The following is a 19,481-nucleotide window of genomic DNA, read 5'->3' as shown; positions in this document are numbered from 1 at the left end:
TTATTTTGTGAGCGAATTGTTGCTAATATTAATGAAATCAAAAAAGTTTTTCCTGTACCACCAGGTGCATCTAAGAAGTAAATCCCTCCAGTTTCATCATTTGTTACTTTCATAAGAGTTTCAAATACATACTTCTGTTGTTCATTTAACAGTGGAAGATTTGTTTGAATTAATTCTTTCAAAGCGTTGAGATCATACAGTCTTTCTCGATGCAACTCTTGGTTAAAAGCGTCATGCATTGGACGATTGGGCGCGGTCAGGCCTAATTGAATTAATAGTTTGTTTGACATTATCAAGCACATGTCCTCAATTGAAATCAATGCTTCATTGTAAATTTCTTCACTGATTTGTATATTTGGATTTCCCATTCTATTCCGTATTTGATACAAAATATCATCACACATATAATCTTTGTACTTGATCCACAAATCAATTGGGTTTGATGGGAAGCATGTAGATATGATTATAGAAAACAATGTTCGTATTTGATGAGCGTGTGATGATATTACAGCATCATTGAGAGTTTGATCCCAATGAGCGTCATTTTCAAGTAATTGCAAACGTTGACAGGCTTCTCTGTAGGATCCACACAATTCACCATCAACAGTTGGTAGTTACGACTAATAGCAGTCGTAAATAAAAACATTTATCATTGCTTGGATGTACTGAATAAATCCGGCCAATCGCATCGGTGGAATATACATCTGTATATCCTGGAACTGGTTTTCCTTGTTTCCGTCGTATAAATCTCCTTGAGGATTGATTCCAGGTATAATATTTTGGCATTTCAGAATATAGCAATGTTTGTGCGAAATCATCGTTTTGGCATGTCTCAAAAAAACTGGTTAATGTAGTAGATGGTGGCTGAGCAGCTCTTTGTACTGCGTTCTGTGTTGTAAAATACACTCTTTGTCCATTTTCTAAATGCACAGCTAAGTGAACAACAGAAGGGTGTCTCTCATGAATAGGAAAAGAAAATATTCGCCAAACTGCTTCATTACTACTGACATAGCGGCCCATTTGATATTGGGTAACTTCATCATTGGAATTCTCTGCACCAATTCCAATCACAGCCATATCACTCCCTTTGGTTACATATTTGCAAATGTATTTAATTGATTTCACTGAATGGCAAGATTCAACGTTGATGTGTGCTTTGAATGTCTTTGATAAAATGGGTGAATATGGAACAATCCAACGATTATCTATTTCAATATCTTGTTGATTTAATTTGACAATTGTTGATTTTCCATTGTCTGCTGTCGATCTGCGACGATACAATGGATAACCGTCATTACCAGTAATTGTTTCCGATATTAATGTCCGTGGATATCGTTTTGAACATTTACCATCCATCATACACGGTGAATTTTGATTAAGAGTTCCACAGGGACCATGTATCATGTGTTTGATAACTACCTCATGTAATCCAGGATCTACTTGTACATCAGGGATTTCAGCTGATATCACTGCATCAACTTCATTTGGCCTTATCTTTTCAACCAACCAAACCAAAATGTGTGCATGTGACAATCCTCGTTTCTGCCACTCCACAGAATACATCCAGCAGCGTGTCTCACCAAACACATTATGTTTTACGATGAAATCCATTAATGATTTCAACTTTTGTCTAAAGACTCTGGCTGTAATATCATGACGATCAATGGGTGATTGCCCAGAGAATAACTCCTGCTTGATTTCTATCCATTGCGGATTGCATGTAAATGTGATGAACAAATCTGCTGTACCATAATGACGAACATACGACATGGCATCTTGAGCATATTCGTGCATATGCCGAGGGCTTCCGATGTATGTTGCTGGAAGAATAGTCATCCGACCGACATTCTGTGCATTTCCATCAGTATTAATCGCATCTCGAAGGTGAATATACTCTTCAGATCGGAGTTTGGTTTGATTAAACCTGATGAATGTTAATCTCTCCGTTTCAATTTTAACATACATGTCAACAACATATTTGTGATATAATCGCCGACATTTCAATATGTGATTATTTTCATTTTCCCGAATCATTAGGCGGTATGAATAATAGTTCATTGAACTGACTTTTTTGTTGGTTTCAGAACCTGTAAATAGATTTTGTTTTAATAACATTCAAATATAAAATTAAAATACATAATATAATGACTGAAATATTATCGCCATAGCTAAACTAATATTTTAGTTACCTGTAATGGGATTTATCATTTTTGTTGAGAAATCGTAGCCATCTTCACCTTGCCAAAATATAATGGGATATTGCAGTGCATCATATGAGCGGTGTGTTTCCTTTATACGTTGTAATTGATCATTCCGACGATGTAAAACAATATCACGGGATTCCAAGTTTTCTCCAACTACAACGATAGCAACTTCATCAATAGTTGGTGCATTAAAACGTCTTGTATGTTGACCTGCAGGTGTTTTATCAGCTCTGATTACAATTTTGTGATTATCGGATGGCATCAGATCCAGGGCAGTTTTAAACAATATAATCAATTGATTGTGTTGATGAAATAAAGTTTGTAATTGTTCTATAATAGACCTCTTTACTAAATTGTTATGTGCACAACGCAGATCAATTTCTTGTGGTGAATTGCCCATAAAATAAATTTGCAGGAATTTGTTGTCGCTATCTGACACTGGTAACAGTGAACCTGCTCTGTGATATATTTGCCCTTGTATCTGTAAATAAGAAAAATATTATGGTGTGGTATAAATTAATGGATTGTCAGTGACCAAACTTAAATAATATTTGATCTTAAAAATATATATTTAGTTTTAACTAATATCTATCAAATATATAAAATATAATAAAAGTGTCACTGAAACTGAATCACCATATAATATGATGACTAAGTGATATATTTCGTAATGATTAAGAAATTGAAGATAAGTGACACATCTTAACTTTCGTGACAGAAAATTTTGTTCGCTAAAATAATTATGAGTAACTGCTATAATACATACCTTGAAAGTTGGCATAAAATTTTCCCGAACTACATTTGTTGCCCCAAATGAAGTCATTTGAAAGCAATTGTTATATTGTTGGATATGTGTCAAAAAGTGTATAGAATCTGTTCCTATTCCTGAAACCAATGAGTACAATGGTTCTGGTGGTGGATCCAATGGTATCAATTTCACTTTACCATTTGCGCAACACAATCCATTGGCTTCGTTTTTGTATTTTAATGCCTTACAGTGTGAGCAAACCGAGTTCATAGAACCAATAACAACACATTGGTAGTTACTGTAGTCAATTGACACATCGTAACTGAAAGCAGCTCGATTCAAACTTGCGCGATTATTAGTTGAATGTCGCGCTCGCGCTTCACGCGTTTGTGATATCCGAATTCTTTTACGTTCATTTCCGTCGTCACGTTCTTGTGCAGTACGATTAGATCGGTAATTAGCTTGGTTTGTAGCATTTCTGGTTCTTCTACCTAAATTGCTTCGTCTTATAGGAGGCATATCAAATATACATTATTTTTTCACTAATCACGAACTAATCAAACACTAACTAACTAAACACTCTGCAAAAAACACGATATACGAATTTGTTTCGTGTATCAGTTGACAAAAGCAAACTCAGTAGATTAGGTAACAGACAACTTTTTTTTTTTTTTAATTTGATATGACGAAGTCAAAAAAATAATAAAACACTGTTGCTAACGCGATTTTTGTTTGACTGATGTAATGACGTGGAAACTGCTGCATTTTATCTCGCGTGCCGAAACTAATACAAAAGAAACGCGAGTTTCGGAACGCGACATTAAACTCCTCCAACTATGTATTCTGTGCTCCAACGCACACACACACATTGTTTTGATAGATATGATCTTTGACGTTAGGAACACACCTACATTGCTTAGACAACAGTGAGTGCTCAAATTGACTACGTTTTAGTTACAAATCATTTGTATGGGAAAAAGAAAAGAGCTATTTTTAGGGTTTTTCCAGCAATAATTCTAATTTTTCTCGCCGTAAAAACCATCCTTGAACTTCAACGAACATTTTAAAAAAAGATTTGGCCAAATTGGTCCAGGCGTTGTTGAGTTATGCGCTTACCAACACATTTTGCGATTCATTTTTATATTATAGATTTTTGTAACTGTTGAATGCCTAATGTTTCTATGCGGATGTTTATTATTAAAAATCTTTACGATCTCTCTATGTATTTTATAATTGTCTACAACAATTAACACAAGTTCTATTTTTTCTTCACGATTCAGTAAATTTGTCATTTTTATTGTAATGTTATAAACAAAAACTCACTCTAACATTAACTGTCACATACTTGACATGGCAGGCATCCTAGATTGCGTTAAATTTTATCATGCCAGAATAATTAATACGGGATGATTAGTAAATAATCACAAAAACTTATTTTTATCAAGAATAACTTTTTTTCATAAAACTACTAATGAAAAAGTTTTCCAAATGGTTCTAATTTAATTGGTATATGCTAGAAATATCGGGTAATTTAATTCGTGAAAATTACTTTGTATTCGGAATGTATACTGTATATCCAACTCCATCCCTTGTCTTAGATCCATCAGTATATTATTGTGTGGTTAGCAAACTCTGCTAGTATGGATTTCAACAGGATGCGACTAGATTCCGTATAATTAGGGATTATGACTTAGTAAACTTTAAATATAGCTTGATAAGGAATATTGTATATCGATAAAGCTCTGTTAGTTTTGTATATATTATTGAATTCATTGGTTTGAATGAAGGCTTTTACAAGTGGAGGTGTGTTTTTAATAATTCAATATTGATTTGTGAGATTTTCTATGGAAATGCTACATAAATTGTTTATCGTGTCTACCCTGATTGTTTCAAATTTAATTAAATATTTTTGAAATAATAATTGCCGCCATATAAACAAAGGAGGTTCGTTACATTCTGTCAATAATACATTCACTGGTGTTGACTTCATTACACCGAGCCAAATTCTAAGGCATTTATATTGCATAAAATTTATTTGCTGTGAATTTGAATTACTACTCGATCCATATAAATAACATTCATAGTCTATAACTGATCTAACATAAGCCCTGTAAAACATAATAGCAATAGAAGGGGATTCGCCACATAGGTGGTTTGTAACACATTTTAAAAGACTACACCCTTTTTTACATTTATTAATCATATACCTATGGACCATAGTAATTTACTATCTAGTAGGATAATCAAGTATTTATACTCGATTAGTACCAAAAATTTTCGCCCATACAGAGTTAGGCTCTCCGATGTACGAAGTCTACGTCTAGTAAAAAACATAATTAAGAATTTTTCAGTTAAGAGGGTCTTACTAGTTTCTTCAGTCCACTTTACTACAGATTGCATAATATTCTCGAAGAGCTTAAGAAAATCGGCGTATATATCCTGGATGGAGTATATACAGATATGATCTGCATACTGCATGCATCTTATTGTTTTTGAAATGATAATATGTAAATCGCCAGAATATATATCAAATAATAGAGGACTCAATAAAGATCCCTGAGGCAATCTGCGATGAACAAATCTGGAACCCTGTAAAACATTTTTATTATCCTTTATGTAAAGTGCTCGCGAATAATGTAGTTGTGTTATACTCTGAGCAGTCCTTTCACTAAAACCAACTTCAACTATTTTGTTTTGAAGTAAATTAATATCCACGCATCATAAGCACCTTTATGTCTAAAATAAGCACACAAGATATTTGTTCTTAGAAAAAGTTATTTGTATATCATTTACTAAGTTAGTTATTGCATCAAATGTGCCGTAGCCCCTCCTAAATCCGCATTGTGTGCAGGGTAAAATTGTATTGTGTTCCAAGGGCCATTCGAGCCTTGTTTTGATCATCCTTTCAAAAGTTTTTATTATACATTAGACATTAGAAATATAAGTCAATAAGATGTAAATAAATTTCGGTCCTTTTGTGGTTTTAAGATTAGATTGTTACTTGTTTCAGCTGTTCAAGGTACTTACCTTTTTCCCAGGTAAAGGCATATTTTTTATCATATCATATGTTATGTTATCATTACCGGGAGCTGTAGATCATGTTGATTTGATTGCAATATTCATTTCTAAGATATCAAAAGGGATGATTGCTGGGGCTCTCAGTTGGTTCTTTCACTACATTTGAACCAAACTTGGGGAGATGTTGTCAAACATTTGGCTTATGAGGCTTCCAGGTTTTTGGCTGTTTTTCATAGTTGAATTTTTGTTTGATATTTTTTTAACAAACTCTCAAATGTTTGCGGTTGACGTATTTTGTTTAAGCTTCTGACAAATTTTTTCCAGAATTCATATTGTTTTTGTTTAAATAATGGTTTGCTTCTAGCTAGCATGTTTTTCCATAAAAGATAGTTCTCTAAATTTGCAGTGGTTTTGTACATTTGATAAGCGTTTTTCCATTTATTTATACTCTGAGTACAAGCATTGTCCTTCCAAAGGGGTTATGACACTTTTTTAAAACCGCCAGTACGACATTTCACAGATTTGGATGCTGCTTTATTTATATTTATTATTTTCTTGATTTCTTTTACAGACTATAACGATTTTATATCGTTACTTTGAATGTCGTTTACTATATATTCTTGGAAACACTCCCAATCAGCAGAGTACTCTACCCATTTTTTTGATGGTAATATAGGTGATACGATAATTTAATTGGTTTCATCTATTGCGTCCAATAATATGTTACCTTGTGTATTATTGAGTGGAGATACCCAATAACTACGATGACAGTTGAAATCACCACATATAATAACATCACCCTGAATCTGAGAGAAAATATGATTCCCGTCTTTTGTAATCGTTTGTATTTTAGGAGTAGTCTCGGATGAAAATACCAATACCACCAAATCCATCAGTCCCGTTAACGTGTAAAACATTGCACACGTCCACATGAAATACTCCATTTGGTGAAGTCTCATTGAGGTTGATTATATCGAATTCAATAGTTAAACCAGCTAAATAGTTTAAGACGCTAGATTTATTTTTTATTATTGAATTACAATTACAGTGTATAATATTTAAGGTTTTAATAGAATTCATCATCGTTAGGTAAAGAGTTTATAATAATTTTAATTTCTTTTTGTATTTCTCGAAAAATATCCCAGTCTGGAATAGTTGATTTGAATTTTTTCATAATTTGTTCAAACATGAACGGAATTTTATGCAAGATTTCGATTTCTAGCTTTTTTTTGTATAACTGAATATCATATAGGGGTTAAGCAAGACAGAGTTGCTACATCAGACGTTGTTAATAAAGGATTAGATAATTTATTATAACAATAGTAGAAGTTTGAAATAGTATATATTATGTTATACTCTCTCATAAAGCGACTTTTGGTTAGGTTATACTTATGTTTTTACTTTTCAGTGTACTTTCAAACCATTCTCTCATTATTGTTTTCTCAATTATCTATTATATAATTAAATATTCCAATGTTATTCACGAAAAAGCATATATCACGACATATAGAAATTAACAAAAAACAATTTTTATTGTGAGTTTGTTTTCCCATTTCTTGTTATTTTGAAATAAACGCGAGAAATATATTACAGTTTTTCACCACTATAATGAAAAAAATTCAACTGGCAAACCCGAAACCAAATACACTCAAACGTGCAATAGGGAACATACATGTATTTTTTTGTATATTTACATATAACTAACTTTCTACATAGCTATAACTTGATAGAAAATGTATTCTCTGTCAAAAAAGTCAAAATAATTTTATGTTTTGAAAGCCGGTATTTATCGCGGGCTTCAAGCGCGAAAGTTATAGTCCGGAGCCAGCAACAGAAATAAACCACCAAGTTCCTCTTAAGAGATAATTAGTAGAATAAATCAAAGCGTGGTATATAAAGTGTAGTGAATGACAGCTGCAGCTCGGTGGGTGGGATGAGATGACAAAAAAAAAAAGAAATTTAGTCATTTCCTTCACAAATTCGTGAAACTATAACTATCCCAATATGTCGAGGAAACAAAAAAATCTGATGTCTATACTATAGAGTATATACGTCATTTGGCGCCTCAAACATGAAAAAAAAATTATATTTTCAAATAAAAATGTTATTGGGAAAACCGTCAGCTGATACTTTGGAAGTTATTACGTAGGAGTTTAGAGGAAGCATTTATTGCATAAGCTGACCAGATTTTCCTCGACTCACTGCTAGCTGATTTTTTCATATATCACAGCAGTATATTAACAATCAGCTTACAAATTTTCAGCTGGGAGGAAATGACTGTATTTCTTTTTTTTATTGTGTAAGTGAGGCTACTGCAGATTCCACCCACAGAGCCGCAGCTGACTTTCACTAGGCTATATTACATAACTCTGATGTATATCACCAATTACCTTTGGAAAAGAAATAATTAACCAAATCTTCACCTGGTACCCGGACTATTACTTTATATACATTTTAGGTTATTTTTAGGATAATTCAAAAATTCTTAGCCTACTATAGAACCAAACAAAATTTGAATGTCAAAATATTTTATTACTCAATTAATTGTATACATTTATTACATATATATATACATCAAATTGACGTCAACTATATGATGAACGCGTTCGTATGAAATATTCAATGCCTCAAATATCCGTTTTAGCCCAATACGACAGTCTGATAAGATCATGTCATGAACTGCATCGATATTTTCGGGGACTGCACAGAAACTGTGTTATTGATTGATTTATTTTTGTATAACTGAATATCATATAGGGGTTAAGCAAGACAGAGTTGCTACATCAGACGTTGTTAATAAAGGATTAGATAATTTATTATAACAATAGTAGAAGTTTGAAATAGTATATATTATGTTATACTCTCTCATAAAGCGACTTTTGGTTAGGTTATACTTATGTTTTTACTTTTCAGTGTACTTTCAAACCATTCTCTCATTATTGTTTTCTCAATTATCTATTATATAATTAAATATTCCAATGTTATTCACGAAAAAGCATATATCACGACATATAGAAATTAACAAAAAACAATTTTTATTGTGAGTTTGTTTTCCCATTTCTTGTTATTTTGAAATAAACGCGAGAAATATATTACAGTTTTTCACCACTATAATGAAAAAAATTCAACTGGCAAACCCGAAACCAAATACACTCAAACGTGCAATAGGGAACATACATGTATTTTTTTGTATATTTACATATAACTAACTTTCTACATAGCTATAACTTGATAGAAAATGTATTCTCTGTCAAAAAAGTCAAAATAATTTTATGTTTTGAAAGCCGGTATTTATCGCGGGCTTCAAGCGCGAAAGTTATAGTCCGGAGCCAGCAACAGAAATAAACCACCAAGTTCCTCTTAAGAGATAATTAGTAGAATAAATCAAAGCGTGGTATATAAAGTGTAGTGAATGACAGCTGCAGCTCGGTGGGTGGGATGAGATGACAAAAAAAAAAAGAAATTTAGTCATTTCCTTCACAAATTCGTGAAACTATAACTATCCCAATATGTCGAGGAAACAAAAAAATCTGATGTCTATACTATAGAGTATATACGTCATTTGGCGCCTCAAACATGAAAAAAAAATTATATTTTCAAATAAAAATGTTATTGGGAAAACCGTCAGCTGATACTTTGGAAGTTATTACGTAGGAGTTTAGAGGAAGCATTTATTGCATAAGCTGACCAGATTTTCCTCGACTCACTGCTAGCTGATTTTTTCATATATCACAGCAGTATATTAACAATCAGCTTACAAATTTTCAGCTGGGAGGAAATGACTGTATTTCTTTTTTTTATTGTGTAAGTGAGGCTACTGCAGATTCCACCCACAGAGCCGCAGCTGACTTTCACTAGGCTATATTACATAACTCTGATGTATATCACCAATTACCTTTGGAAAAGAAATAATTAACCAAATCTTCACCTGGTACCCGGACTATTACTTTATATACATTTTAGGTTATTTTTAGGATAATTCAAAAATTCTTAGCCTACTATAGAACCAAACAAAATTTGAATGTCAAAATATTTTATTACTCAATTAATTGTATACATTTATTACATATATATATACATCAAATTGACGTCAACTATATGATGAACGCGTTCGTATGAAATATTCAATGCCTCAAATATCCGTTTTAGCCCAATACGACAGTCTGATAAGATCATGTCATGAACTGCATCGATATTTTCGGGGACTGCACAGAAACTGTGTTATTGATTGATTTATTGATTTCGTATAATTTTTCAAAATCTATATTGGTTAAATTTGAAGATTTATAAATTTGATTATTTAAAAATTTGAAGTTTAATTTTGGTAATATTATCGATTTTCCTTTTTTGATTTGTATATTAGTTGAGAAAATTTCACTTTCTATTTGAATACTGCAGTTCTTTGGAATTTTTACAATTTATGGATAACTTATTTTAAAATAACGGTCCGAAACACATTTAGAAATCACTTCAGTTTCTGAATTTGGAATTACTAAAAGTTCGTTATTTGTTATTTGTTCCAATATAGTTTCTTGAAGATTTATTTCACTAACAACACAATTTTCACCAGAGTGTCCATTTAACAGTTCAATAGTACAATTGTCTTTTAACTTAAATGTTTCTTCACAATAATATTTTTCTTCTAATGCTGGACATTCTTTTTAATACAATTGACTTCTTTTTGATTTCTGGCCAAGCAAGGTTGAGGAGGGATAAATATCGTATGATTTTGGATTACAGGATATAAATGGAAAAATTCATAGGTTTTAGGTTTAAGGATTGGAACATGGGTAGCAAAAATTATTTTAGATTTAGAAAAGGTTACTTGTGAACCAAGAAAGAGATAATACGTTAAAATATTAATAAGTTTTGGGATTTGTTTTTCATTATAAATAGTACTTGAATATTTCATCATTTCTAAAATTTCTTGACTAGATATTACTGAACTATGAATCGTATTTAATTTAGAAAATGTTATTGCGTTTTCAATATTGTCAATCAATGTAATCAAACTTTGACAGTCCAAATTAATCTGTGAAATTGTACTGTGAAATGTTACAAAATTATTCAAAGTTATTATTTTATTTTCTATGGAAATGTGAAATTTCTCTAAATTGTCAGAAAGTTTCTGTTGATTATTCCATATTCCATTTATTATAATGATCAAATAATTTTTTATGTAGTGATATTTGTAAATTTACTTCATGAATTATGTGTTTTTGATTTTGTTGTAGAACATTTATAGCATTATCGTATCTTTCTTCATCATCTGAATCTAGAGTTCCAAAAAACCATTTATCTATTTTTCCTACTGCATTTATTAATCCTCTTTTTAATCTTAAATGTGGATAAATATTTTCTGATTTTTTGTTTAAAGTATTAATTAAAATTTCTGTTCTGCTTAGTGATTGTTCAGTTAAATTATGATATGAAATAGGATTTGTAGCGTTCACTTGAGATAAATTATTTTTTAAACTATAATAATATTGTTTTAGATTATTAATCTGTTTATGAATATATTCTAGATCTATATAATATATAAAAGTATGTTTAGTATATATAAGATTACTAGTTCCTAAATTAATTGGTAATAACAAGTTATTTACTTTCGTAATTTCTATGTCTTCTGTCTTAGTCGTCTTGTAAAGTAGTAGTAATATTAATATTATTGTCAGCTTCATAATTCTGTAACAATTTTTTCTGTTTTAGTTTTTGGTTTTCTAATTATGTTTTTATGATAAGTTCCTGTATTTGTTTCTAATAATATACCAGAGTCTTTTACGATTTCTGCCTTTTTAAATTTAGGTAATTTTTTATCTCGGAATTTTGTTTTTATATAGGCTATGTCTTGACTTTCATAAGAAGGTGGATCATTTCTATTTTAATTTCTCTTATTTATTATTTTTTCTTCAGTATTAGCATTTCTGTTTTTTATTTTTTCATATAATAATTTTGATGTTTCTTTGTGATTTTGTATATAATTGGATATTATTAAATGATCGTCTAAATCAAATGGATCGGGGTTATTTATATGACCTTTAATAATTTCAAATGGTGTAAATAGCGTTAGAGAGTGAATCGAATTATTATATGCCAATATTGAATGATCAGGTGTTAAATCTTTATTATTTTCCTTTATACATCTGAAATGTTCAATAAGACTAGATTGAAAACGTTCTACGGGTGAACTGGAGTTACTATTTTTTGATGTTGTATAATGTAATTCAATTTTGTGCAATTTGCAAAAATCTTGTAGGTCGTTGTTCTTGAACTCTGAACTACAATCAGCTGTAATCTTATAAGGTAAACCGTGAGGAGTAACATAATTTAATATATTGTCAACAACTGAGGTTCCATTCACACTTGACATTGAATATGTCACGAGAAATAGATACATTTTCTCGTTATTGTTGAATATGAAAGATTTACCATCTTAATAACATTGATATATTAAATCAAATTTAATTGAAGGGTTTATATTATATTTATTCATTTAACACAATTCACAATTATTAATAAAGTTTTCTACGTCTTGTAACATTTTAGGCCAATAATATTTTTCACTAATTATTTTTTCGTTCTCTTTCAAATAATTATAATTATGAATTTCATATTGGTTTGTTTCTAAAGGATAAACACTAAGAGGCTTAATCAAAATTATATAAATTGTCTTAAACGTTTCATTTGTGTTACACTGATTATAATTTAAATTTATTTATATTATTTTCTTTTTCCATTAGTTAAATAAACAAAGTTATGAATTATATTATTAAATTTCTTATATATATTCTAATTAATAATAACTATTTATTATTATAATTTCTAAAAGTTTACAATTTTTTTTATATTTTACTTATTTATTATTTATTAATTCTAAATATTATCTATTCTTATAACATAATAATAAAAAAGAAAGAAAGGTCTTTGCATAAAAATCCATTTTATAATTTCTTGAATTGCGTACCATTTTAATGAATGATAATATTTACTTTTCCAAAATTGTTTTTCTATTATCTTTTCATTTAGTATCGCATTTAATTTCTATTCAAATATTTTCGACTTATTTCATTATTATTTCTATCAAATTCTTTGTTAATTGTTTCATAATTAATCTCAACTTCGTCAATTTCATTATTTATTTCTCTTTTATCAATGATATTATTTTGATTTTGTATATCCAATATATTTGTATTTAATTCAGGTTTTATAACATAACATTCTTTTTCTAATATATCATTTTCTATTTTTATAACATCATTTATATCTTTTTCTTCCATTGTCTCATCATTATTTATTTCATTTATTTTTCTATTTAATTCTATTACATTTTCTTTTACTTCACTTTCATTATCATTTTCATCCATTTTTAATTCATCTGATTCCGTATATTGTAATTCTACATTTAATTCAACTTTATCAAATAATTCTAATTCTCCTTTTGTATCATTATTCATTTCTCCAACAATTATAATATTTTCTTCTGTATTCTTTTCTGTTACATTCAATTTATCTTCTTTTTCTTCATCAAATAATTTACTGAGATCTAGTTGTTCATTTATTTCTTTACAATGCTTTAATTCCGATTCTTTCATTTTTATGAATTTTTGAATTTTTGGTGATGAATTATTAGATGTGAAATTTATTTCAATTATTTGTTCACTGGATTCTGGTTCGTTAGTTTCTATGAAATTTTCAAAATATATTAATGGATCATTAGGAGTAAAATTTATTTCTTCTATTTTTGATTCTTTTTCCGGGGCTCTTTCCGAAAATTTACGGTTTGATCATTATTTTCGTCTGACTCAAATAAATGTTGAAAATCAATTATTTCTTCTTCTTCTTCTTCGTTATCGTTATTGTTACAATTATTATTATATAACTCTTCTGATGTAAAATTTGGTCGTTCATTTCTTGATTGGAAATATCTAGTATTATTTGCATTATTATTATTATAATTATTATTAATGTTTATACGTCTACTAGGTTTATCGGAAAAATTCCTCGATGTCGTAGACATCGGTTCGGGTCTTGGTAAACGGTTTATAGGTATTTGGTTTGTTTTCCGGCCAAATACTTGTGCATTTGTCGGATAGTTTTGCCTCACATTTATCGGTTGTCTAGGAAAATTATTATAATTATTATTATTGTTTGGGGAATCGGGTTCAGCCACAAGCAAACATACGAACTTAACAGAAGAAACGGAAACTATTTAATCGCAACTATTTGAAGATTACACTGACTGACTTTTTAACTAAAATAATTTTATATATCAAATTTTGACAAGACATGAGGTTACTACGACGTGATTAAAGCGACAACAACTACAACCACTTACTTCACTATACCGACTACAACCATGACAGACACTAATTCCACAACAATTATTATTATTATTATTATTATTATATCTTTCATTATTATAAGTATTGTTGTTATTATATCTTTGATTATTGTTAAATTGGTTTCTGTTATAATTATTATCATATTGTTGATATTTTTGATAGAGAATTGATATAAGCAGTACACTCACTGATCACGGTGTTCAACTCTTCAAAAGTGAGTGAAGCCCGTCCCAGAATTTTGCGAAGATGAACTTTCAAAATCCCTATTAAGCGTTCCCAGAACCCGCCCCACCATGTTGCTGTGGGTGGGTTGAAGCGCCATTCAATTTGGTTCACCAAACCGCGGGACGCTACTCTCTGCCAATCAATTCCATCGAGAGCATTTTTGAACCCCTTATAGTTTGTACCATTGTCACTGTACATGAAGGAAGGTCTGCCCCAACGCGCATTGAAACGTCGAAACGCCATGATGAAGGCTTCCGTTGACATGGCAGTAACCAATTCCAAATGTGTGACACGATAAACAGCACAGGTGAATATGCACACCCAAACTTTGTCTCCATTTTTAAGGTAGAGTGGACCAGCAAAATCCGTGCCACTGATTTCGAACACACGAGCGTCCCTTACCCGATTCTCCGGGAGCGGTGGAGACTCGACTTCCAATGCCTTGGCCCTATAACGCCTGCATATCACACACGCAGACACAATTCTTCTCACAGCTTGCCTCCCTCTAACGATCCAGAATCTTTCTCTTAGAAGGTTCAGAAGACCTTGCCCTCCAATGTGTCCATTCTGCGTGTGCAAGTCGTGGATCAATCTTTCAACAATGACATGCTGGAAAGGAAGAATATAAGGTGCACGGAAGTCTTCAGGGTCTTTTCTCGCCCAAATACGGGTTCTCAAACGCATCAGTCCGACTTTATCTTTGTGTGGCTTCAAATTTTTGAGCTGTTTATCACCTAGCCCTTCAAAAGCTTCATCCTGTATCGATTTCAGAACCACCTTTTCAGCTCTTGCGATTTCCGACAAAGACAGCTCTCCAGAGCGCTTTTCCTTCTTTGAATATTTGTTCCTCAGAAACCTTATCATCCATGCAACCATTCGAACGATCCGGTGATAAGAAGAAAAGTACCGGGCTAATCTTTCGCAGCAAAACACACCTGGTTCTTGGGATAAAGCTGAAATCAAAGGCGTTTTTCTCCTTTCCATTTGAACTTCATTTTCATCAGGAGGGACATCGCAGTTAGGCCATTCAGAACGCGGCCCGTACAACCATCTCGGCCCCTCCCACCATTTGGAGTCAAGAAGTTCTTCAGGAAAACAACCCCTGCTAGGAAGATCTGCTGGGTTCATCACCCCTGGCACATGTTTCCACGTATCAGGATCAGTCAGAGAACGAATTTCCTTAACCCTGTTGAACACAAATACTCCCCACGGTTCCTCTTTCTTGATCCAACACAGAGCCGTGGAAGAATCTGACCAAAAATGGCACTCTACATCGCCAATCTCTTTTACAATACTAGAAGCCATTCGCGCCCCAATTGTTGCAGCCAGAAGCTCTAGGCGAGGAATTGTAGGTCTCTTAACAGGGGCAACACGAACTTTCGCTCCCATCATTATCACAGATACCGTGTTATCTGTTTCAACTCGCAAAAATGAGACGGTGGCATAAGCGACCTGACTTGTGTCACAAAATGTGTGTAGAGACACATTACCAACGGTCAATTTCAACCATCGTGGGACTTCGATTTGATTCAAGACATCAGCTTGACTCATCCACTTACGGAACGTTGCCTGGCTTTGCTCATTAAAAGGGGTATCCCAGTTCCCAGCCTCACCCCAACTTTCTTGAACTAACAATCTCGGTATCAAAATGGCGGGTGCACATACACCGAGCGGGTCGAAAATACGGTGTGCTGCTGACATCACTGTTTGTCGCGTGATGGCATCACTTTCCAAAGGCTTGGGAGGGTTTAACCTGAGAATATCCTCCTTTTTATCCCACAGAAGTCCAAGAACGGGGAAACTGGTGTGAGCAGCACAATCGGGGTCGCTCCATTCCCAGCCACGAAGATCAAAGCAGGCTTTCATAAAAATTTCCCTGGCTTGCGACATGAAGCTCAAAAGTTCCTTCTCATCATCAACCGAAGTCACACAGTTATCAACGTACAAGCATTTGCGCAACTGTGAGATGACAGATCTTTCATAAGGAACCTCTTTTGAAGCCACTTTTTCCTCACACTTTGAGAGATGATGGTCAATAACGGCCCCTAGCAAATAAGGGCTACTGGTCACCCCAAACACCACCCTCCTGTGACGGTAGATTTTCATCTCTCCGACCTCGTCCTTCCATAGGAACCTCAAGCTATCCCGATCCTTTTCCGAAACAGAAATCTGTAAGAAGGCTTTTCTTATGTCAGAAATAACGCCTATTGCGTTCAGTCTGAATCGTAGAAGTATCGATGGGATTAACTCTACATAACTCTCCCCTTTTTCTAGACACATATTCAGGCTAGGTTTGCCTTTCTCTTTGGACGAGGCGTCGAAAACAGGACGAATTCGGGTGGTACTGGCTTCCTTAACCACGGCTCGGTGAGGCAAATAATGTCCGAAATCCCACTTATCAAGCTGTACCTCTTCAATAATTTCATCTTTCAGCCATTCTTGAAACACCGCTTCATATTCTTTCACCAAATGACCGTTACGTAACTTGGCTAGGGTCGATTCAAGTCTACCACGGGCCAGATCGAAATTTCGAGGCAGCGGGGGATGTTCCTTCAGCCATGGAAGACATACCTCATATCGTCCATCAGGTAAAATCTTAACTGTTTCCAAGAAGTGCCGACGCACAACCGTTTTTGCCTCTTCTTTGGTACTAACCAAAGCGGGGTCCTCGATGCCCAACACATCCAACCTCCACATATCAGAAGGGTCGAACTCCTGGGCGCAGTGCAAACTGATGTTAACCATACAACTTGTTTCAGCGTCCTTAACGCGGCCCATTATGGTCCAACCTAGGCTAGTTTCGATAGCAACCAAACCACAGCTTAATACCTCGCGCCTCCCGGTGAGTAGCTTTCCCGCGACGTCCGCTCCAACAAGAATGCCAATTGGGCCCTCTCTGTCGTCAGTCAACTCGATTTTCTTCTCGCGAAGTTCAGATACCCATAGACCTTTAGGAATGGAGGGAATGGCGTGACAAATCTGTTCCGAGTCAAGAACTTCAAAGTTGCAGGAAAACGCACTCATCAAACTTTGCAGACGGATCTTATAGCATTGATGCATTGAACGTCTTGGGTTCAGTCTTGCTCCCACCAAACAATGCATGAACCAAGTTCTCAGTGCGGATCGGCTCATAGCGCATTCTGGTAGCCAGCGCTTGAGTTATATAACTTCTTTGAGAACCTGTGTCAATCAACAACCTGGTGGTGACAGGATTTTCTCCTTTCAAACGAACCCTCAACGTTTGCATCAAAACTGGTGCACTCTGGATACTAGCATAGTTGTGCTCTACATCGTTTTCTTTCTTCGTTGCCTCACTAATTTCAATAGACGTTGAATTCCGGTTACGAGGAATTGGGCACATCACAGTAACATGAGGTTCAGCACAAACTAAGCAACACAGCTTTTCCTTACAAGGCCGTTTCCCGTGGAATTTTTTCAGACACTTAAAACAGCGGCTTTTAGCTTTGAGGAGCTTAATTTTCTCCTCTTTGCTCTTGTCCCTCGCCTCTGAACACAATTCGGTATTGTGAGAATTTTTGCAAAAAATGCAACTGACATCTTCAGTGCCTTCAGTGGACTCAATACCAACTAGGTCAGCAGCTGTGGTGTACTTTCCAGTCGAGGACTTGACATTCCCAGCACTGCTCTTTGGTGCAGCGCTGGGGACAGAAAACGTGCTCCTAGCTAGCAGAAACCGCTCCTCGCTTTCAACCTCTCTCTTCAGAAAATCTCGCAACTTGACCATTTGATCTGCAGCTTCAAAGAGGGATGATTCATCAATGCCGCACGACTTCCGCTTACGCTCCCATTCCCGCAAAATTGACTCAGGAAGTGCGGATTCAATTAAAGGCGCGAGCATGCACGCGTATTTTTCTGATGTAACTCCCAAACTCTCCAAGGCCATTAGCTGGGTTTCTAGCTTGTCATGAAGCTGTGCGAGAGTCAAAGAAACTTTGCCCGATGCCTGTACCAAGACCAATGAGAGAAGCTCCCTAACATACAACTCAATCAGCAATTCATCACGGCCAAAACGGTTTTTCAGTTGGCCAAAAGCCTTCGGATAATTGGCCCCCGATGCAGGATAGCTACTCAACAGTTCCTTTGCTTGGGTACCATCCTTGGCAATACGCAACAAAATCAAGAACTTATCCTCAGAAGGCAGGTCCTCTCTTTCATGGATTTTCTTGAAATATGCCCAAAAACTGATCCATGTTTTAGGCGTGATGTCGAATTTTGGGAGATCCAACTTAGGTAATTTGAGGGTGAGGTTATCACTAGGAGCAGCAGCAGAAACTTCGGTAGGACACGCTGTGTTGACCTTGACTTTTTCCAGTAACTCATTCTTTCTAGCACTCAAAGTTAGCCAGGTGTCCCTGTACTTCTCCACAGTTTCAAACTCCTTACCTAAATCTTCTTCTTTGACCTGATCCAATGACTCGAACATAATTTCTTTTACTTTATCATCGAGAAGAAAAAGCCTATCAGCCTTGTCGGTAAGCTTAATAAAAGCAACAGTTACCTCCTCGACGGTTGCCTCAGGTTTTCCAAAGGTTTCTTCACAACCATTCGCGGCAATCGTGAAGAATCTTCTAAGTTGCGCTCGTTCCGCGCACAAACGTTCCATAGTTCCAAACTGCTGTAACAAAATGACGTCGACGATCGTCCTGTCCCCACCAGGGATGCCAGATGTTTGGGGAATCGGGTTCAGCCACAAGCAAACATACGAACTTAACAGAAGAAACGGAAACTATTTAATCGCAACTATTTGAAGATTACACTGACTGACTTTTTAACTAAAATAATTTTATATATCAAATTTTGACAAGACATGAGGTTACTACGACGTGATTAAAGCGACAACAACTACAACCACTTACTTCACTATACCGACTACAACCATGACAGACACTAATTCCACAACAATTATTATTATTATTATTATTA

The 19,481-nt window shown here is 34.0% G+C and overlaps 4 protein-coding genes across 4 annotated transcripts in view; 1 reads left to right on the top strand and 3 right to left on the bottom strand.

Annotated features, from left to right (window-relative positions):
* LOC130894976 (alpha-tocopherol transfer protein-like) overlaps positions 1-19,481 on the top strand; it is a 60,538-nt gene that overhangs the window by 4,871 nt on the left and 36,186 nt on the right. The window lies entirely within an intron of this gene.
* LOC130895284 (uncharacterized) lies at positions 601-3,060 on the bottom strand. Its single transcript, XM_057802506.1, has 3 exons — positions 2,971-3,060; positions 2,190-2,685; positions 601-2,087 (listed from the first exon to the last, which is right to left on the bottom strand). Exons 1-3 carry the CDS (start codon positions 3,025-3,027, stop codon positions 601-603), a joined length of 2,040 nt encoding a protein of 679 aa, XP_057658489.1. The 5' UTR covers positions 3,028-3,060.
* Positions 14,451-17,561, bottom strand: LOC130895283 (uncharacterized). The gene has a single exon (XM_057802505.1). The coding sequence runs from the start codon at positions 17,559-17,561 to the stop codon at positions 14,451-14,453; it is 3,111 nt and encodes a 1,036-aa protein (XP_057658488.1).
* On the bottom strand, positions 17,581-19,161 carry LOC130895281 (uncharacterized). The gene has a single exon (XM_057802504.1). It carries the CDS (start codon positions 19,159-19,161, stop codon positions 17,581-17,583), a length of 1,581 nt encoding a protein of 526 aa, XP_057658487.1.

The sequence above is a fragment of the Diorhabda carinulata genome, chromosome 6, assembly GCF_026250575.1.
Source record: "Diorhabda carinulata isolate Delta chromosome 6, icDioCari1.1, whole genome shotgun sequence".
Lineage (NCBI taxonomy): Eukaryota > Metazoa > Arthropoda > Insecta > Coleoptera > Chrysomelidae > Diorhabda > Diorhabda carinulata.
This window is presented reverse-complemented; position numbering and strand designations above follow the sequence as displayed.